We start from the raw sequence: 21614 nt of genomic DNA on the forward strand, positions 1-21614 counted from the left end.
GACTTTGGGGAACATGCAAGTATAGGGTTCAATCGTCTTCACGACTTTTCTACTTTTGAGCCTCTCTGGGCCTTGACTCCTCAAGGACATGAAGACACAAAGGGCGCTTCTGGTGAGGGGAACAGCATGAGCGAAGGCCCGGAGGCAGGGAAGCTCCCGAGCATCATGCTGGGGCAGAGACCCCCAAGGGGATGCGCAGGTGGCAACAAGAGGAGTAAAGGGCCCTGAATGACATGCTGGGGACTCAGCCCCCAGCCCTGCAGAGGGCCCCCCAGTGCGGCCAGGCCACCAGGTTTCCCCAGGAAGGCCCTTCTCGGTGGGCAGGCCGAGGCCAGGCGTGAGTGCTGGCAATGCCACTTCATGTGTTTCCCGTTGTACTTAGTCCCAACTCCCATAAAAGCCCCAGAGGTGCCACCCAGCCACACATGTGGACACCTCTCCCTGGCAACAATGGTGGTGGACAATGGCAGGGAGTCAGCCGCAGCCCAGGGGCGAGGTGGCATGGCAGGGAGCTCTCCGGCCGCTGGTGGATCCGGGCTCCGGGCACTCGGTGAGGGGCCCGCGGGGCTCCTAGCCCGCCCAGGCCAATGCTGGCCTTAATTAAGAAGGAGTCTCCCACCCAGGAGCCAAACCACCCTCCTGGCCACGCCCACTGCAACCGCTTTCAGTTCTGTTTCTTGGGCCGCGTGCTGAGGCCAGCCTCACAAATAAAAGCCATCACTTTTCTATTTCTCTCTCTCTCTCTCTTTCTTTCTTTTTTTTTTTTTTTCTTTTCCAAAAAGAGAGGCAGCCACAAGATCTTCTAAAAGGCCGTGACATCACGGCCCAGGTGACCGCGGCCCAGCCAATGAGCCAAGGCCGCGAGCAGGCTTCTCGCATCCTGTGAGCTGAGGTTGGGTTGACACTGGGAAGGCCTGGTCCCTCAACCACAGAACCACAAGGCCAGGCCCTTGCCGCCTCCAGGGCCCTGCGCGGGAGCTGGTTGGCTCCTGGTGCTCCCCACCCCCGGCCGCCCTCGTACCCACCGGAGCCTGGGCTCTGTCAAGGGTAAGCCTCATTCATTCATTCCCTGTGGCACTGGAGGGGGCCCACTCTGCTCTGTCAGCTTCGGAGCTCCTCCACCCTGGCTGCCAAAAGCCCCTTCCCGCCATCTAATGATACACTCTGCATACGCTTCTGTTGAGAATTTGTGGCTAGACATTCCTGTGGGACCGGGAATCCAAATTCTTGGGTACAAACAGAAACTTACTTTCCTTGGGGATTTTTTTCTCTCTCTCACTCACACACACTCTCGCGTTCTTTCCTTTTTTCTTTTTCGTAGCAGCAGGGGGGAAAAAAGAGACAAAAACAAAACAAAAAACAACAAAAAGCAACATCCCCCCCTTTTATTTTCAAAAGTAGCTAGAGGAAAAAAAAAAAACAACAACAGCCAACCAAGTGAATCCCAACCCAACCCCCTGAAGGGCTGAAAATTCTCGCCTTCTTCAGAGCGGGGCATGGCATCGAACAGCATCTTCGACTCCTTCCCGACCTACTCCCCGACCTTCATCCGCGGTGAGTAACAATTGCCCAGGGCCCTGGGTGGGGAGCTGTGGCCAGGCCCCGGACCACGTCCCTCCACTGACCGCCCCGGCTGCCCTCAAGCGCACAGCCTGTCCGCCTAAATCCGCTGGCCTCTGAAAGCCTGAGGTGGGAAGAGGGGTTGGTGGTCTCTGTGGTCTCTTGGCGTGGAACATCGCTGTGGCACTTTCATCCTCCGCTGGTGGGGACAGTAAGCCGTGGGGGCGATGGATACTCCAAGACCTCAAGACCTCAAAGGGCAGCCCTCAGAGGGGCCAAGGGAAACTCTCAGGGACCCTCGGCTTCCTGCTTCACTAACGGGGCCCCAGGGCCTGCAGCCCCAGCCCCTGTCCTGCCTGGGACTCCCCACCTGGGCTCAGGAGGTCACTGCTGGCAACTTCTGGGGAGAGCTGTGGGATGCAGGGGTCTTCCTGGAGACCACCGCCGACATTTTGTGTGTAACTCCTGGGGTATCAGAAGCAGAGGGAGGAGAAGGAAGCCACAGGCTTTTGTGGAAAACTGCACAGAGCTGGGCTGCACTGAAGCTGGACCCGCACGGGGCAGGGGGACAGACCTCGAGAAAGTTCGTGGATTTGGCCACGGAAGAGGAGAAAGTGTTTCTGGGCAGCTTTTGCCTTTTTTCGTGGCTGCAGGGATGCAGAGTTCTGGGTTGTGTCTCCCAGCAAGGATAGGGGGTCTGGGATCCCCGACCTGGAGCCTCTAATGGGGCTGGGACTCATGGGGAGACTTCTCCTGCCTCTGTCTGGCATTTAGGGCTGATGCACCCTGGCCTCAGACACCCCCTGCTGCCTTCCTCCTCCCTAGCAGGAGCCCAGATGGGGCTGTGACACCTGAGACTGGGGATCAAGAGTCCCTGAGCTCAAGTCCCATGGCTCAGTGGCTTCCTTGCTGAGAGACCTTAGGAGGGGAGTTACTTAACCTCTCTGTGCCCCAAATAGAGTCCCCTCTGCTTGTGGAATTCTCATTGTCTGAGCCTGGGGGTGGACCATGTATAAGGGCAGTGCCTCTGGATGGTTCCAGAACAGAGAGGCTGCATGAGATCTAGAACTTCAGGGTTGGGGGCTGGTGCTGCCTTTCCTCAGCCGAGGCAGTCAGCAGAGATGCAGAGGTGGGTCTGCCTGCCTGCCTACCCTCCAGCCCATTGGCCTGCCCTGCCGCTGGCTGACCGAGTGATTCAGGGCTGGTGCCTGGGCGGCCGGCTCGGGGCAGGGACCCAGACACATTTGGGTGTTTGAGTCCTCAGGCTTCTGGGAAGGCTTGTCTGAGAGCGGGGCCTGTTCTTCTTCCCTGGTGAGGCCGAGGAAGGCTGTGCTGCTGCAGATGGGGACTGAGTCGGGGAGTGAAGGGGGCCTGCTGTCCCCTGAAGTGGGGGCACTCCCATCAAACCTAGCTGTAGCTGATGATGAGCGGCAGCCCCAGGTCTGAGAGCCGAGAGCTGTGGCTGCTTCCTTGGAGTTGCTGCTATTATAACGTTGTTCCCTTTGTAGTCCTCGGAGCTAATTAAAGGCAGTTCTGTGGCAAGAAAATAAGAGTTTATAAAATCCATTTGCCAGGTCTTTGTAATCTGTATTTCTCCTTCCATGCGCAAGATGGAGAAATGTAGGGTTTAAAACAAAGGAACCTTGGGAGACAGGGCTAGAGCCCCGGTCGGCCTGGGCTGGGTCCTGATCCTCGGAGCCTGGGAGGTGGCTGGCAGTAGCACGAAGGGCACAAAGGGAGAGGTGGCTTTGGCCCAACATGTCATGTATGCGCCCAGAGACAGGAGGCCGCTGGGCAGAGCGGGCTGATCCTGGCCAACAGCGGCACAGAAGGCGCCTCATAGGCTAGGGTCTGTGGGGATGTTTGGATCTGGGGTCTGCGGCCCGAGGGCCTTCCCTCCACTTTTGTGGAGACCTGTCTCCCCTCTTCAGCCTTCTCTCTCCTGTTCATTTCTGCTCACGACGTGCTCGCCATGGGGGCCTGTCTCCCAAATCCCATCCCTGGAGGCTCACAGGGCTCCAGCTGCCAATTCCTTCCTCAAAGACACCCAGCCCCAGGGTCCCATTTGCAGGGTGCCAACCCCACGCTGCCCCCTACAGGGTCCCTAACCCACCGACCCTTGGCAGTCTCAGGGAACCTTCAGGTTCCTCCTCGGAGTTGTGTTTTTAAACGCATAAGACAAAATCCAAAGGATTACAAAGGAAAAGAAATCGACGGAAATACCATTGTCAAACTCAGAAAGCAAGCTGGTGACATATTGACTCACGTTTTCCATTTGTTGAACTCCATTTGTCTGTGCCTCTTCAAGAACTCACTGAGTGACAAGACCCCGCGGTGGGCCATGCAGTTGTGATGAGCATGAACAATATTTCAGGTCATCCCTGACCCCGCTGTGATACCAGAGAACACCTGTGATTTCCACTGGTGGAAAATCGCCATGGAATATGATGCTAAATTTCAGCTAGAGGCCAGGGAAAGGAAAGACACAGTTATCTCCAGCCCAGTGTCACAGACCCCCTAAATTATACGCAAGACAAAAACTCCAGGTCCATCCGGGTCTCGGGTTCTCAGAATCTTACTCGGGCTGTTCTCTCATCCACAGGCTTTTACCAGAAGGGGAAGGGTCTCCCTGTGCCCCCCACTGCCTCCTCTTCCTCCTACCTGTGTCTTCCAAATGCCATCCCACCTCAGTCCCTGAGCAAAGTGTGATGGAGCCAGCAGGTTTTCTGAAATCACCGCCCCTAGAGAGTTTTAAACACTGGATTCCCAGTTCCTACCTCAGGCTGTGGAGGATTCTCCATTCCTACCTCAGACTGCGGAATCAGAATCTCTAGGGTTTGGGCCTGGGCAGGTGTGGTTTTGCAAATCCCCTAAAGCGATTCTGATGTGCCTCTCAGGCAGGCTTGGGGACCACTGCCAGGGAAGCCCAGTCCCCTACCTGCCTCTGCCGCCTGTGTGCTGTGAGACTGTGTCTGAGTCACTTGACATCTCTGGATCTGTGTTCTCTCATGAGTAAAAGGGCACGAGTGAGTTGCATTTGGTGCCTCCTATGTGGGCTTCTCTGTCTCCCCCACCTGACAACCCAGGGTGGTCCCTAGAATTATCACCGAGCTCCTACTACCTCAGGGTCCCCATAGACCAACGGAAGATGACTTCCCTTTTGTCTTCACTGGCAAAAACAGGCTGAGAATGAAGCATCCCATCCATGCCTCTGCCTTCAGGCACCTGTACTCAGCCAGTGCCACAGCCTGTGCAGGGGCCTTCAAGGCAGCAAGGGAGAGATCCAGACCCCTGGAGAGTCCGACTGCTTGTGCATGACATTCCCACGGCTCCCACCGAGCCCTCCCCTCTCAGTTTCTCTGACTTTGAGCTAAGGGATCAGAAACTCCCCTCAGTTCACTGTGGAGAGAAGGGGTGTGGGAAAAGGGTGGAGAGGCATTTGGTTCCCATCCTGCAGTAGAGGCGTGAGCAGGAGGTGAGAAGAGGGCAACGCCTACCCTCAGGGCTGGTGCACGGATGGTGGAATTCTAGAAGCTGGAATGGAAGGTGTGAGAGGGCACAGGGGCCCCCTGGGGTCTACCCCCAGGCAGGACAAGGGGGATTTATTCTCCCTGTGTGACAAATGCGGAAGCTGAGACCTAAGAGCTGTGATCCAGACACTCTGTGTAACTAGGGACAAGTCCCTTCCTCTCTCTGGGCCTCAGTTTCCCCGTCTGACAATTATGGGCCAATGGCCCTGAGGACCCCTTGCCCATGCACGGTTCCGTTGGGGGCCAGAACCTTCATTCTGAATCTGCCTCATGAGGCCCTCCTCTGCACCCCCTGGGGCACCCCCTCACACCAGGTCACCTTTGCTGAACCCTCACTTGTACCCCCACAGGCAAACACTCACCAGAGACACTGGCAGTGGGTGCCCCTCCGGGAAGGAAGCCAAGGAAATGGGCCCAAACTGCCACATGTAGGCTTTAAGGGGGCTCTGGGGCGGGGTGGGGGGGGGCGGGCAAACGCGTTCATCTGTTTAGTCAGTCATTTCCCAAAAACTTATCGAGGTGTAGAATATCGAGATTCCAGCTCGGGCTTTAGAGCCAGGCTCTCCAGGTTCAAGTCCTGACTGCCCTCTGCCGTCACCTGCGTGAGTTACTTCACTTCTCTGTCTCTGGTTTCCTCATCTGTAGGGGTTACACCAACCTTGCAGAGCTATGGAGAGAATTAAAGGAGCATGATGCCTGGCACAGAGTAGTTGCTCAATAAGCATTTTCCATTTGATGAACACCATGAGCATGGCCTTGTACTGGGAGCCCGGGGGAAACTGGGTCAGGATCTCCATCCTAAGAGCTCACCGTCTGGTGGAGAAAAAGATGGGTCAACAGAAAATTGCCCTGGGGCGTGATAAAGGTTTTTTGGGAGAAGAACCAGGGCTGTGAGTTCAAAGAGGGGTACTAGCCCAGCCTTGGGAAAGAGAGAACAAGTCCTCTGGAGGAGTGACTTGGAAACTGGGTCCCTAAGGGTAAAGAGGTAACAAAGACAGGGAAAGGATGTTCCAGGCAGAAGGAACGTCCTGGGCAAAGGTGTGGAAGCAGGAAAGTATGAGCTGGCTCGGGAGCCACAGGGAGGGCTGGGAGCGTGGTGTGGGTCTGGCCAAGGTCCCCCTAGCAGTGGTTGGAGTTGGCCGGCAGCTCCTCCCCTGAAGATGCCTGGGAGAAATGGAAAGTGGACTCTTGGGTATGAGGCAGGCCTGTGTGGAGGCAGGGGGTGGACAAAATGGCCCTGGGCAGGTCTGGCCGAGATGGTCTGACTCAGAGGTCACCGGACAGGGAGGAGGCTGCCCAGACCAGAGAGGTCAGTCACTGTATCCTTTCCGAAGGTCCAGGAAGTTCCAATAACAGGGGACTCTGTTTTAGCACTGAAAGCTCCACGTCCCAGGAAACCCCTTCATCCCAGGCAACCCCTGATGGCTGGTCACCCTGAGCACATGTGTCCATGGGGCCTCCCCCTCCCCGCCATCCCTGGGAGAGGAACAGACTGACCGCCAGCCCTTCCGTGCCCACTATGGCGCTTGCCTGGCGCCACGTCTGCTAGGTCCCTTTGACGGCGGCTTCTGAGGCTGCCCTGCACACACCCTTCTCCCCAGACCACCCTGCCTGTCCAAAGTGCCCCCCAGGCTGGAAAAGCATTCCTAGGAGCCCCCCACTGCCCACAGGGTCTAGGCAGGCATGAGCCGACCCCACACAGCGGGATTGTGTGTCCAGGCCTTACCACACCCACTCTGGCGGGCTGGAGGCCCCCAGCAGCCCCACTGGTCATATAGAGGGCTCATTGACGCCTGGGCCTGGAGGTGGCCGCATCAAAGCGGAGGCTCCCTCGGTTACCTGGAGGGAGGAGGCCGGGAGACGGATAAGCAGAGCCTGAAAACCTGACCTTCCAGCGGGCTGTGAGAGGCAGGAGGAGAGTGGCAGCCTCTGACCCCAGCCTTGCCACTGAGCCAGTCCGGACTCCTCCATAGGTGGGGAAACAGGCCTGGGCTCTGGGTTCGGTGGGGCAGCCCCAACACCAGCTCTTATTGCCATCTCCTGGGGATGCCTTATCTGCAGACCCTTCCTCAAATCTGCCACCCAGAGTGTGCCCCCACCCCCCGCAGTTGGGGAATCTCACCCAATCTTCCAGACTGAACCCAAACACCCCCTCTGCTAGGAGTCATTGCTGGGACACCTGCAGCCACTGGGGAGCCCTGTCCTCCTGAGCTTCAGTCCCTGGGCCTGCCCTGAGACTCAGCGAGTAGTTCCCTACCTTGCTTAGTGGAAGTAAAGAGAAGGAAGGAAGGAAGGGAGGGGTGGAGGGAAGAAAGATTGCCTTTAGCCCTCAGTGGATCTACAGCCCAGGCCTTTGCCATCTGCCCTAAAATAGCACCTCCTGAAGCCCCTGGACACAGTGGGGATGGGAATCTCAGGCCTAGGGCTGGGAGTGGGACTCTGGTCTTGCTTTGAGAAGTCACAAGAACAAGGAACAGTGAATCAGTCCAGGAGCATATCAGAGCCCAGAGGCAGAGAGTTCCCCTCCTCATTTCATACATGACGAAACTGAGGTCTAAAGAGGTATGTGGTCTTGTAAAACATTGAATTCAGCAGCAGGAAAACTGACTTTCCTTGCCTCCCTGGGGTCCAATCATCCGCCTTGCACACAGTTTAGGAGTCAGAACAACCTAGGCTTAAACTGCATGGTAGCTGGGTGACCCGACATGTTAATTCACCTCTTAAGGTCTCAGTTTCCTCCTCTGTAAAATGGGCTAGTAACACTGACCTCAAAGGGTGGTTGGGAGGAGTGACTGTGGCCCTGCCCTGAGCCCCGCATGTGGCACCTGGTACACAGGGAGCACTGGCCTGGCACAGGCTGGCCTCCTGATCGGCTTGGGCCTCTCTGTGCCAGCGTGATCCCCTGCCACTCAACAGATGTTTCCACATCTCACCCTCCTGCTCTTTCTCCAGCGCCAAGCCCTGGTTTTTTCAGGGCTAGAGAGGGCTGAGCAGGCACAAGACTAGAGGGACTGTCAGACCCCTTGTCAATGGCTCCCAGGGATAAAGGAAGGCACTCTTCGGAGAGAAAGCAATGTAAAATGCAGCTATAAGCCTCAGCTGCAGCCAGGCTCTGCCACTTCCTCGCTGTGTGGCGTTGGGAGAGGTGCCTCACCTGTGTTTCATTTTCTTACCTGTAAAATGGAGAAAATGAATAGCACCCCCTCAAGGCATGTTGGGTAGGTTTAATGAGGTAGTGTGTATCACGTGCACAGCACAGGGCTTGGCACAGACAAGCCCTCACAGAATGCCAGAAATTACTACTATTTAATGTTCCTCCTCCTCTGCAAAAGCCTTCTGTCTGACTCTAAGCAGGATGTGGAAGGTGAGAAACCCTGGCCTGTCTTCTCAAGGCCCAGCTTCATGGACGCCCCCTTAGGGAGCCTTCCCAGCCCTTCCCTTTCTCCCCTCCAGGCGGTGGGGGTGCTCTGCCACTGCTGCCCCTCACTACTCACCCCACAGGTGTCCAAAGGGTGTTCTTGGGAGCAGGGGCAGGCTCACAGGTGATATTCAGCCCTTCTCACTGAATGGACAGAGGAAAGAAAGAATGGATGGATGGACGGACGGACGGATGGATGGATGAATGAACGAATGAATGAATGGGCTGACGATTGGTCAGCCTGAGAGTTTTCCAGCTTCTCCCTCACTTCCCCCTTCACTGTCTGGCTTCTTCTTTGAAACACTTGTTGGCGCGAGCCTGAGCACTCCGGTCCAATCGGTGCAGGCAGCGTGAAGGTTTAGGTTCCTCTTTGGGGTTTTCTTTCGAGTCTGGGAAAAGTGTTTTTGGCAAAAGGTTCAGACTTACGTGTGGGCGGAAAGGGCAGACGCATATAACTTATGATTTGAAGGGTGACCAAAGTCAGCCCCCTCCAAACATCCTTCAACGTGGGACATGGTGACTGAGATTCCACCAGCACATGCAGTCCCTGTTGGGGGGAGCTTTTGTAAATGCAGGTCCCTTCCCATCATGCACACCTGAGTGTCCACAGTCTGCCTGATTCCTTGGCCTTTGTTGAGAGGAGTTAAAAGGCTGGAGCAGAGGAAACAGAGGGCATCTGGGGGACGGAACGCTTGGAGAGCGCAAAGGGAAAGGCGGATGGAGTGGAAAGGGGCGGGGAGGAAAAGAGGGGTCCATTTTGGTCATGCCCCTATTCCCAAACCCAACTTGCCTGGGCACCGGGGCTGAGGACCAGCACCTGTGGCTTGGCCTCCAGTGCTCCTTCCTCAAGCCTGAGCTCTGTCCCACCCCACCTCCGTGGGGTAAGCAGGGGCAGGAGGGGAGGCCTGCTGACGTACCTCCCCCAGCTCTTTGCACCCCTGTGTCTCGGGAAGAGGTGCTAGGTCCAGGAGGGGTGGAGAAAGGACCTCCAAGTCAGAAGTGATAAAGAGCCCATGGAGAGAGCCTGGTGCCCCCACATCTCCTACAGAGCAGCTATATCCCTTCCCAGGGGGAGAGGAAGCCACCTCTGAGAGCAAAGCCACCTCAGAAAAAAGACTAGAGGGAAACACTGAAAAGTCCATAGTAGTTAATACTGTGTGGTCCGCCATGATGGCAGGTAACCTTTATTTTATATTCTTTTGATTATTGTGTATTTTCCAAACTTTTAATACTTGTAAATTTAAGGGAAAACAATTTTTGTTTTCAGAGAAAGAAAGAGGAAGAGGCAGTCCCACCCTCCCAGGAACAGGCAAGCTGGGGCTCCCATCAGCCTGAGCTCCAGCCTGGGAACGGCCTGCTCCCACCCAGGCAAGGCCCTGCTGGCCACCCTGCTCTCTGTTCTTCTTCCCAAATCACTGTGTCTGTCACCTGCCTCCTTGGCTCTGCCCTGTCGGGCTGTGGAGCAAGGGTCTGCCCCGGGCTGCGCAGAGCCATGCATACAGTAGGTGCTCAGGAAATGCTTGTGACCTAAGGTGTGGTCCCAATCTGCAGACAGTTTCCCTGGAGAGGTGGGCCTACGTCCCCAGCGGACTTAGGATGTGAGGTGGGCAAATTGGTTGCTGCTGATTCATTCAATGAACATTTATTGAGCATCTACTGCATGCAAGCACTGTTCTGGGCACTGGGGATGCAGAAGTGAACACAATGGACAAAGATGCCTTCTCCCTGGGGCGCCACATTCCTGTGATGTGTGGAGAGAGACTGCCTCAGGAACCACCCTCCCCCCCAGTGTTTTCCAGTGTCCCAGCTTTCCATTTATAGATGGGGAAACTGACACTCAGAGAGGAGGCAGTCCTTGCCTGAACCCCCACAGCCAGGGAGTTGCAGACGCTGTTCTAAGCTCCAGAGCCTCGAGATTCAGCCCAGACCTTAGCCTACCAAGCCCTACTAAGGTAGGCTCTCTCCTCTGGCCACCCACACCCCTCTGGCTTAGGTCCTTCCTACCTATGCAGAATCTTGGCCTCCTGGCACTTCCATAAACGCTCTGGATTCCCCATTAAATCCTCATCACAGCTCCGTGTGCTGGGCATCACCACCTCCATTGTGGAGATGAAAACAGACTCAGGCAGATGGTGGGACTTGCTGCAACTAATGTTTAAGAAGAGGAAAGAGGACCTTGAGTCATCCTGTGGTCTGTCTGACATCAAACCAGCCCGTCAAACTCTCCCTTCTGCCCGGAAGATGTCTTCTCTTCCTTGGCCTGAGGGCACCACCTCCATGGAGCCCTCCCCGATACCTCTAAGCGAGGTGATTCATATCCTCCTCTATGCAACCACAGCATCTTCAGGCCCTTCTCAAATACTTCCTGAAGTCTTTCTAGAAAGGGTGGAATCTGAGATGGGTCTAGAAAGGGCAGATCTGGGGAGGAAGGAACCTTGCTGGTACAAGCAGAGTGAACAGCATGGGCAAAGGTATGGAAGAAGGATCACACAAAAGGATTACATGGAGATGGAAGGTTTATGGATCCTGTGGAGGGCTTGAGGGAGAGGAGACTGAGGAAGAAGGTGGGCCAGGCCTGGGGTTGGTCATGGCTTCAGGACACAGGGCTCCAGGACTGAACCAAGCTGGGCCGTGATGTGGGGCAAAGCATCCCATGATGCACAGGGCAGTTCTCTGAAATAGGCCAGTGTAGACATGGCCTTGAGGGTAGGTACGTGTGTGAACAGAGACCACAGGGGCCTCCCGCACCCACTCACGAGCCCTATTTTTGTCAGTCTCTAGACACACATCTGAGCAGCCGAAGCACACTTGCTCTGAGGCACGTAGAGGGCTCCGTGGATGGCCACGTCCGTGGTTGGACAAGGACAAGGGCGAAGGCTTAGAGCAGCTGAAGGGAAACCTGTCCTGGGGAGAATCCCAGGGCTAGTGGCGGCGGCATGATTTTCAGGGCACGGTGCAAAATGAAAATACAGGATCCCTTGTTCAAAAATCAGTAAGAATTTCAGGACAGCGACCACAGAACACGAAACCAAGCATGAGGCCCTTCTAAGCAAGGGACCCTGTGCAACTGCCCAGGCCTGAAAATAAGCCTCTGTCTGCCTTTCCTTCCTTCCCTGGACTTGTGTGGGCTTCCATTCTTTATGAATCCACAGTGTTAAAATAATAATAAGTGAAGACTTGGGTGAGAGCATAGCTTGAAGATTTTAGAACCAGTAAGAACATTAGGGAAAACATGACTCCAACCAACGTCCCCACCCTGTCTGCATTTTACGTTGTAGAACACCTGAAGGATCTAAGAAATTTAAAAATAAGCTCGGTAATCTCAACACCCAGAAAAAACCACTATCATTCGGTGTGTTTCCTTCCAGTCTATTTTTACCCCATGTCTTGTTTTTGCCTCTGTGGGTCTCTTTCCTCCATGTGTGAGGCCATGCAGATATGTCTGAGAACCTCAACAAAAATATCAATAGGCTGGGCATGGCGGCTCCTGCTTGTAATCCCAACACTTTGGGAGGCTGAGGCAGGAGGATAACTTGAGCTCAAGAGGTGAAGGCTGCAGTGAACTATGATCGTGCCACTGCACTCTAGCTTGGGCGACAGAGCAAGACCTGGTCTCCAAAAAAAAAAAACACATTAACAGTCATTACAGGTTGAACATCCCTTACCCAAGATGGCTGGGACCAGAAGCATTCAAATTTAGGACTTCTGATTTTGTCAGATTTCGGAATAGTTGGATTATACTTCAGTCCAAAATCCAAAATTCTCCAATGAGCATTTCCTTTGAGTACCATGTTGGCCCTAAAAAAGTTTTGGATTTTGGAGCATTTCAGATTTTAGATTTTTGAATTAGGGATAATCAACCTGTATAGGTGTTAGGATATGTCTAGGAAGAATCTAGAACAGCACCGTCCTGTAGGATTCTCTGTGATGATAGTAATGTCCCACGTCTGTGCTGCCCAACACAGTAGCCACCAGGTGCACGTGAATCCCGAGCGCTTGAAACGTGGCTACTGTAACTGAGGAACTGAATTTTTTATCTTATTTCATTTTAATTATTTTCATTTAGATAGCATTTAAGTATTTTCATTTAAAAGCTAATGGCTACTTTGTAGGGCTATGCAGATCTGTTTTTTTTTTTTTTCATTTTTCTTTTCTTTTCTTTTCTTTTTTTTTTTTTTTTTTGAGACGGAATCTGGCTCTGTTGCCCAGGCTGGCGTGCAGTGGTGCAATCTCGCTCACTGCAAGCTCCGCCTCCTGGGTTCACGCCATTCTCCTAACTCAGCCTCTCGAGTAGCTGGGACTACAGGTGCCCGCCACTACGCCTGGCTAATTTTTGTATTTTTAGTAGAGACGGGGTTTCACTGTGTTAGCCAGGATGGTCTCGATCTCCTGACCTCGTGATCCGCCCGCCTCAGCCTCCCAAAGTGATGGGATTGCAGGCTTGAGCCACCGCGCCCTGCCTTTTTTTCATTTTTCAACTCAAAATGTTTGAAAAGTTTTATACATAACAAGCACGTACTGCTTTAGTAATCAAAAGAAAGATAGTAAAAATTTTAAGTTTTTAAAGCATTCAATGCTACCGGAAAAAAAAAATACCTGAGTTTTTTAAAAGCCTATGATGGGGGAAGATTGATCCTGTTAGAATAGGATCTATTTTTACTTTTCCAGTCAACGTACAGAAGAACGAATGTGGGGTTTAGAATCAGAAGCTGTGGGTTTGTCTACCGGATCTGCCACTTACTGGCTATGTGCCCACTTAACCTTTGTGAACCTCAATTTCCTCATCTGTATGATGGGGACATTGATGCTAGTGACCTCTCCAGGCCCCTGTGGGGGCTGAATCAGACAAGGAAGGTGAAAACAGGAGGAATGGCCTAGCGATGGTGCACATGACTGGAGATGATTTCTGTAGGGGTGGAGCCACTCATCCCTGAGAGAGGGTGTTCCTCACAGCTCTGACTCCCCTTGCCATTTCCTAGAAAGCAGGAAATGAGGGTGGCATCTCCCAACGTGTGTTCAGATGTTATCAGCTGTTGAGCAGAAATAATGGAACTCTGTGGTCAAACAAGATTGGGATTGGTTGTTTCAAACAATGTTCAATGGTGTTTTGCTGCAGGACTTGTCAGAGTCTTTGATATGCTAATGGCTACCTTGTTGGGCCATGGAGATCTAAAATAGTGTATGCTCAACTGTTTATTGAGTTATCTCTTGGGGTGAGATGATGCATCTGGAAGGGGCTGGTGTGTGCAAAGTCCACTTTTGGAAAAGCTGCTCTAGAGAGAGCTATTGGATCCACCATGGGCTATAAGCACTGTGGGGGCGAGGAAATTATCTTTTCAAGGACCTAGGAAATTGTATTGAGATTTCAAAGGAAAATTTGCTGGATCCTAAATGCAAAAGGGAAAAGCACAACATTGAAATGAATAAATTCGTAATTGACAGTCTAGAAAATATAAATTATGACTCAACTTTTAAATAGTTCCATTAGCAGTAAACATTTACATAGCTCTTAACTCTATGTCAGCCACTGTCTAAGTGTTTTCCATACCTTTGCTCATTTTGTTTATATATGTATTTGAGACAGGGTCTGGCTCTGTCTTCCAGGCTGGAGTGCAGTGGCATAATCTTGGCTCACTAAAGTCTCTGCCTCCCAGGCTCAAGTGATATACCTTAGCTCATTGAATCCTCACAACCCTATAAGACAAAAGCTATTATGAGGCCTATTTTACAGATGAGAAAACTGAACCCCAGAGAGATTAAGGCATCTGCTCAGGTCGCCCACCCAGGCAGCCTGCATCCAGAGCCTGTGTGGCTCGCCAAAGCACAGTAGCTATGAATTAATGGACGTTTCCTCAGGTCAAGGAGCATCCTTGGTCTTCTCTTGGCCCCCTTTCTGGCAAGAGCTGGTGGTCCCCCCACGAGCTTGGTTCCCATGTCCTCCACCCAAACCTAGAGAGGCTGGAGCGACTCAAGGGGTGAAGGGAAGCCAGGCAGAACCAGCTCCACCACCTTCTTACTGGGTGAGTCATTGCCTCCTCTGGGCTTCAGTTTCCTCATCTGAGAAATGGGCCAGTAATCATTTGTGGAACAAGAGAGGGGAGATTCATAAAACTCAGTGCATGGCCCATGCAGAAGGTACTTGAGGTGTGGTGGTCTTCTCCTTGCTCAGTGCATAGTTAGAGAAATTGAGGCACAGAGAGAGAGGGACAGGGCCAAAGCTGAGCTCAGAGAGCACCCCAGGGAGCTGGGCCAGAATCCCATGGCAACACATGCAGGGAAAGAGCTTCTTTCTCTCTCTCTCAGCAGGCACCCATGCTGCCTTATTTTTTTTTTTTTTTTTTTTTTTTTTTTGAGACGGAGTCTCACTCTGTTGCCAGACTGGAGTCCAGTGGCATGATCTTGGCTCACTGCAACTTCCGACTCCCTGGTTCAAGCAATTCTTCTGCCTCAGCCTTCCGAGTAGCTGGGATTACAGGCACGCACCACCACACCCGGCTAATTTTTGTATTTTTAGTAGAGACAGGGTTTCCCCATGTTATCCAGGAGGGTCTCGATCTCCTGACCTCGTGATCCACCCACCTCAGCCTCCCAAGGTGCTAGGATTACAGGCGTGAGCCACCACGCCCGGCCTATGCTGCCCTTCTTACGGCAGCACATCAAGCACTTTGGCAGGGACCTCTGGGTTCCTCTCCCCTAGGCTCCTCAGCTCTCCTGGGGCCCTTCCACCTACTGCAGGTCTGCCTGATCCAGGGTCATGCCCAGGCCTACTGCCCAGGCATGGTGCAGATATGCCCTGGTATTCCCGTCAGGTCCCCTCTTCTGAGCGAGGGGCAGGCACACAGGCATGGCCCTGTTCATGGCCCCCTGTGCTTGTCCAGGTACCCCAGATACTCCAAGCAGAGGGAGGTACTCCACGTCCCTCTACTCCAAGAACAGAGATCCACCCCACGCCCAGCCACCTGTGAGACTGCTATGTTCCAGGGCTACCTGGCACCCCCACCTCCTGCGCTTGAATTTAACGCTCAGCGTTGCCATATTGAAATGCTGGATCATTTTCGCTCTGAATTAGTGTGTTGTAAGTGAAGTCTGATGGGCTAGTGCAGCATGCCTGGGGACTTGAGGCCCGGGTCCAGTCTGCCTGCCTCCTGCTGCCTCCAGGGATGGGTTCTCAGCAGCCCACTACCTGCACTGCCGCCCTCCACTGAGGCAGGCAGGGGGAGGAGAGGGGGATGGAATCTGCACACCAAGTTTTGGGGTGGCCCCTGAGCATCTGTGAGGGTCTGCACTTTCTGCACAAGTCTCCCCAGGTCCAAGTACGTGTGACATTGAACAGCGAATAAAAAACACCACCGTGGGTTGAGAGTCCACAGAAGAAAGGAAAAACTTTTGTTCCTGCATTTTGAAAAGGGGTCCTGTATTTTCTTTTTGCACTGGGTCCTATAAAGTAGGTAACTGGCCCTGCCTGAGGATTGGAGAGACATGCAGGACTCCCAGAAATACAGTGCAGGCATCGGGGGAGCTCAGATGAGGCCTGCCCTGTTGAGTTTCTGCAAGTGAGAGGAGGGAGCAACGGCTCCTGGGGTCTCCTGGGGTTCCAGGGCCCAGGCAAAAAGAGGAGGCTGCAGTGCGAGGACTCTGGGACATGGAAGGCCCGCCCACAGGTACACTGAGCTCAGCTATGCTGACCCCTCCTGGGGTGGCCCCATGCTCTGAGCCAAGGCCCACCCTTCTGCCAAGCAGGGTGCCAAGGGCCAAGGCCAAACCCCCCCTCCAGAGAGGCCTGGCCCAGAGTGGCAGGCCAGAGGTGGTGGGTGGGCTCCTGACGGCCTCCCTGGCCCAGGCCGCGTGGATGATAGGCTGGGTGAGGTGGGCTCCTGGCCTTGGCTTTCACACACATCACGGGGAATGAAAAGCTCACAGAGGCCACTGCAGAGTGCAGGAGGCCAGGTCACAGTTCAGTCAGTGATGAAGGCCAGTGGGGGTCAGTGACAACTTGGACTAGAAATCAAGCTGTGGTCAAGGTTGGGACTCAGTTTGTGGCCGCTTGGGGAGTCAGGTTGGGGCCTCTCTCTGTCTCGTTCACATCCGCCAAGTCCTTGGTGTGGGTGCTGGGCAGGGTCTGAGTCACAGGAGGTGCTCAGTAAATGCTCCTGGAGGAATGAATAAATGAGTGGTCTGCTCACGGGGGGCGGGGCGTGGCTGGAGTGCAGCCCTGGATGCTGGACGATTTGCACTTTCCATTTAGCCAGACTTGGATTCAAATCTTGGCTCTGCTTCTTACACCCTGAGGGGGATATTTAACCTCCTTTTTGCTGTTTCTTCAGCCGTACAATGGGGAGAATAACAGTACCTCCCTCTCAGGCTGTTAGAGAATTCACTGAGACAAACCTGAAGTGCTCAGCTCCGCAGCCGCCTGTGGGAAATACTCCAGTATGTGGGAATGAATGTGATCGTATCAAGAAGACCTGCAGACCCCCAGCCCCTCAAAGACACTCGCAGTGTTCACTGTGGTTATAAGACTTCAGGCTTTAACATTTTTTATGTGTTTTCTGTATTTTCCAAGATTTTTCATTGTGCTCATATTATTTGTATCACAGGGGCAAGCAGCAGGAGGCAGGGAGGTGGGTTCGATTAATGTGATTAATTTACAGTATTGTTTAAATAGACAATCATAAGAGGAGGTCAGGCAGAGTTGGCTCCCCTCAAGCATTCACTGGGGTCCCAGCTTCCCAGAGGCCCTGACAGCATTTGAGCCCTGTGGCCTCCCCACATGTACCCTTGTCCTGGATATGCCCCTCCCCCACATGCACACCTGCCCTGCATGCACCCCCAATGCACCCCTGCCATGTAGAAACCCTTCTCTCCCATGCACCTCTGTCTTGCACGCACCCCCCACATGCACCCCGTCCTGCACATGACCCTCCCCAACATGCACCCGTCCTGCATGTACCCCTCCTCCACATGCACCCCTGGCCTGTACATGGCCCTCCCCCACATGCACCCCTGTCCTGCATGTACCCCTTCCCTGCATGTGCCCACCTTCAGGTCAGACCAGCACCATCTGAGGGTTTCTGGTAAGACCTGCGGGTGTGCTGGGGCCTCTGTCACAGGCTGTCCCAGCTCAGCAACCAAAGTCTGTCCCTGCCACCATGTTAGGCCTCCCGCCTTGTGTGCCCACCCCCACCATGTGCATGTGAACACACACCACCCTCACACAAGCATACACACACTTCACAGGCCGCACCTGCTGCAACAGACACAGACTTTTCAGGAACTCCTTTTGGGGGGACCAAGGGCCACCTGGTGGCGTGGTCTGAGGGAGGCTGCAGGGGGAGGATGCTTAACCCCTACCCACGCTGCTCTTCTTATCTCTGGCCAGGAAATCCTTCCTCTTCCTGGGGGTCCCCAGACACCTGCCACGAGCTCCTGTCCACTGGGTTGATGCTTCTGGAGGGCTGAGGCCTCCAGGAATCCAGGACTGATGTGACAGAGTCAGGGCCCCAGCTCAGAAGGAGGTTTCCCAGCTGGGAGAAGCCTCAGTGATGTCTGGAGGGTCCCATTGTCTGACAGATGGGGAAACTGGCCCGGGAGAAGGTGGGGCCTCCCCAGGTCACCCCAGGAAGAAAGGTAGAAGCGGAGGAGGCAGCCTCACCTGGTGGAAGCACACAGCAGAGAGGGCAGAGGAAGCCAGTCCTGGTCAAACTTCTCTGGGCTCTGGGTCCCTCGCCAGGCAGACAGGGGCCACTCAGGCCCTCCCAGCTCCGGCTGTGATCTGCGGGGAGCTCCAGAAGGATTCAGGGAACTCCAGGTGAAGCCCACATAGCTCTCTGGGTTGTGGGGAAAGGAGGATGCAAACAGGGAGCGTCCCCAGGGGCCTAGGTTAACCCCCTGCAATCATTTCTGTCCTCTTCTTCCTGTGGGGTTAAAAAATAGCCTCCCATCTGCTGGGGCGGGGTGGGCCAGCCTCCATCTGGGGCTGTCAGGTCCCTCCTAGCTCAGCCTTGGGCAAAGACCTGCCCACTCCAACCCCTCAAAGACCGGGCTTGGCTGCTTGTGGTGAGCTGGCCCATCTGGCAAGGTTCTCTCTCTCTTTGACTCAGCACTGAGTATCTGCACCCACTGTGCTCAGAGCCGCCACAGGCCTAGGAGGCTGTCTCTGAATCCCTGCTCTCCCATTTCACAGACGGAGAGGGTGAGCTGCCCAGGGCACATATGGAGCCAAAACAGGGACAGGACCTGGCTGCCCAGCTTCTAGGCCAAAGCTTGTCCTTGTTTCTGGGTAGTGCTGGGACTTTGCCCCATTGGGTAGCAGGCAGCCGGCCTACTGGGGCAGCGCCTTTGCACCCCCAGGTGACAAGGCCTAGGGCCCACAGCTCTCTGGAGCACCCTCAGTGTTCTCACCTGTAAGATGGGAGACAGCCATCCCTAGCTTCAGGGTTACCGTGAGGACACACAGAGATGCCGAGGGTCTGGCACGTGGTGAGCTCCGTGGGTTAATTATTAACAAGTATGATGTCTACACAGGCCTGAGGTCCAGAGGACCCTCAGACCGCAGTGACCTCTGTGGCTGTTTTGGTTGGAACTAAGCATCTGGGCCTTAGACCATAACGTGGAGAAATAGCTGAGTAAATGGGTATTTTCAGCGTTGGATGGAATCAGTGAGGCCTTGGGTGTAGACAAGGCTTTTCTCTGGAGGAGGTGGAATACTGCCCCCGGCTTTCTGCCAAGCTGAGAAGTCCAGGCTGCCGGTGGGAGTGGGGCTGGAGAGCAGCTGTGGGGAGGATGTGGGGCGGTGTCCGGAGCCTCTCAGTGTCTACACTGGTCTCAGCAACCCCAGTCCCAGAATCTGTCCTAAGGAAGGAACCAGGGATGCAGCTAAGACATCCACGCAGGGTGTTCCCTGACAGAAATCTGGAAACCCCCTAAACAGCCCATCGCAAGGGAACTATGGTGGTCCATGAGTAGGGGGGGAATGGGCTTTCCACACCCTGGCCCCTACCAGGCTTGTCTAGCAGCCACTTGTCCCCTGCCATCAGGGAGGCTTTAAGAAAACAGGAGAACACACATACACACATGTTGGGGGATTTCAAAAGCAGGTTTAAAGGACCCCATACTGTATGTTCCCAACACTCTAAAAAAAAGGAAGGAGTGAAGGGAGGGAGGGCGGGGAAGAGAAGAAGATAATAAATCTATACATACAGTAAGAAGAGCAGAAGGCTGAACACCCAGTGGGAACCATTGTTCTGGGTGGCAGGATTATAGATGGTTTTAATTTTCTTCTTCATAATTTTATTATTTTCCAATTTTTCTTTAATGAATGTGTATTATTTTTATAATCAGAAAAAAATGTGTTTTGTTTTAAGGAATGGGGGGCGGTTCGGGATTGTTCTTCCCCTTTTATAGACTCTGAAACTGAGGCCTGGAGTGGAAACAAACAGCATTCGTTCATTCACTCAGCCATTCATTCACTCACTCATTCGTTCATTCATTCATTCATTCTCAAATGCTTCTGGGAACCCCCCTAAAGCCAGACTCAGTTTGAAGCCCCATGCCAAAGAGCTGAAAGGGGCCCATCTCCGTTCTCAGGGAGGTCACAGTCAGGGAATGTAAAGGACACAATAGCAAGTCCTTACAACGCATTCAGACAAGGGGCCATGGTGGGGAGGGGAAAGAGAGGGGGCCAAGTCCTCCTGGGAGTTTTAGAGATGGTCTCACAAAGAGAGAAAAGTAGGACAGGGCTTTGATGTATGAGGAGGAGTTCAGCAGTCAGAGAATGCGGAAGCACATACCCTGAAAAGGAACCGGGGCCTGTTAGAGAGAGAGGATCCACAGTGTTCAGGGGAATGGGTAGGGAGATAACATTAGAACATTCCATGAGCCAAGTTTTCAAAGGCCTGGAATTGCCTGGCTCTGCTGCTCAATGGTTATGTGACTTTGAACAAGTTACTAAGCCTCCTGGGCCTCAGTTTCCTCATCTGGAAAATGGGCTAACCACCTCATTGGGTTATTGCAAGAACTGAGTGAGTTAATAAGTGTAAAGCACTCAGCCCGGGTCTGGCATATTGAAGCGGCTATGAAACTGTCTGCTTTTATCATTTGCTATGATTTACACTTTACCCTGTAGGCATTCTGGGAGCCAAAGAGGGTTTTTAAGCTAGAAGTTAATGTGAATTCATTTGCTTATCTATTTCACTCATTCAACAGACATTTATTGAGATCCTAATACATACCCAGGAATGGTTTTATGTGTTGGGGATGAATTCGCCAGATAAAATACAAGACTCCTAAATTATTTTAATTTCAGATAAACGATAAATAATTGCAATATTTGGGGCAACTTTATACTAAAAAGGTGTTCATTATTTATCTGAAATTCAATTTAACTGGGTGTTTTATATTTCCATTTGTTAAATGTGACAACTCTATCTGCAAATGTAACACCAAGCAAGCAAAAAATCCCTGCCCTCCTGCAGCTGACCTTCTGTGAGAGAAAAGAGACAATTCATAAGTCAAGCTATTGTGTATCAGGCACTAATAAATGTGCTGAGGAACTGTCAATCAAGGAAGGGAGACATATTCGTTTCCTATGCCTGCCGTCATAAATTAACCCACTTTTAGTGCCTTAAAAAAAACATGCATTTATAATCTTACAGTTCCAGGGATCAGAAATTCTCTATGAGTCTCCCTTGGCCAAGATCAAGGTCAGGGCAGGGCTGTGTTCCTTGCTGGAGGCTCTGGTGGAGAATTTGTTTCCTTGTCTTGTCCAGCTCCTAAAGGCTGTCTGCTTTCCATGGCTCATAGCCCCTTCCTCCACCTTCAAAGCCCACAGCTTTGAGCCACGTTTTTCCCACGCTGCCATCTCTCAGGTTCCCTAATCAGTTTCCACACCCCATCTCCCTCCGACTATCCTTTTCTGCCTCCCTATTCCATGTGTGAGGATCCTTGTGATCATATGGGGCCCACCTGGGGAATCCAGGATAATCTCCCATCTTAAAGTCTTTATCCTTCATCACATCTGCGAAGTCCCTTTTGCCATATAAGGTAACATAGCCACAGGTTTGGGGATTAGGATGTGGACATCTCTGTGGCCATTATTCTGCCTACCA

General features: G+C 53.2%; 1 protein-coding gene and 1 long non-coding RNA gene across 20 annotated transcripts in view; one reads left to right on the forward strand and one right to left on the reverse strand.

Annotated features, from left to right (window-relative positions):
- Positions 1-666: 666 nt before the first annotated feature.
- Positions 667-21614, forward strand: part of RUNX3 (RUNX family transcription factor 3) — a 66137-nt gene continuing 45189 nt past the window's right edge. For 2 of the 14 annotated variants that reach the window (XM_063804208.1, XM_063804224.1), the window contains exons 1-2: positions 667-1047; positions 1489-1554. In XM_063804208.1, the coding sequence (XP_063660278.1) occupies positions 1497-1554 (58 nt within the window). In that variant the 5' untranslated portion in view covers positions 667-1047; positions 1489-1496. Of the gene's footprint in view, positions 1555-21614 lie in introns of all 14 variants that reach the window. The other 12 variants (XM_063804200.1, XM_063804195.1, XM_016956519.3 and 9 more) reach the window with 12 other exon arrangements.
- Positions 1370-18364, reverse strand: LOC134809300 (uncharacterized). 6 transcript variants are annotated; one of them, XR_010154709.1, is made up of 5 exons: positions 18161-18352; positions 8585-8652; positions 5749-5903; positions 3827-4021; positions 1370-3093 (listed from the first exon to the last, which is right to left on the reverse strand). It is a non-coding gene; the product is annotated as an uncharacterized LOC134809300 (long non-coding RNA). The 6 variants fall into 6 exon arrangements; XR_010154708.1 differs by having other exon boundaries at positions 5453-5757; positions 18161-18344; XR_010154712.1 differs by lacking the exon at positions 18161-18352 and adding an exon at positions 10513-10631 and having other exon boundaries at positions 8585-8897.

Source organism: Pan troglodytes, chromosome 1 (genome assembly GCF_028858775.2).
Source record: "Pan troglodytes isolate AG18354 chromosome 1, NHGRI_mPanTro3-v2.0_pri, whole genome shotgun sequence".
Lineage (NCBI taxonomy): Eukaryota > Metazoa > Chordata > Mammalia > Primates > Hominidae > Pan > Pan troglodytes.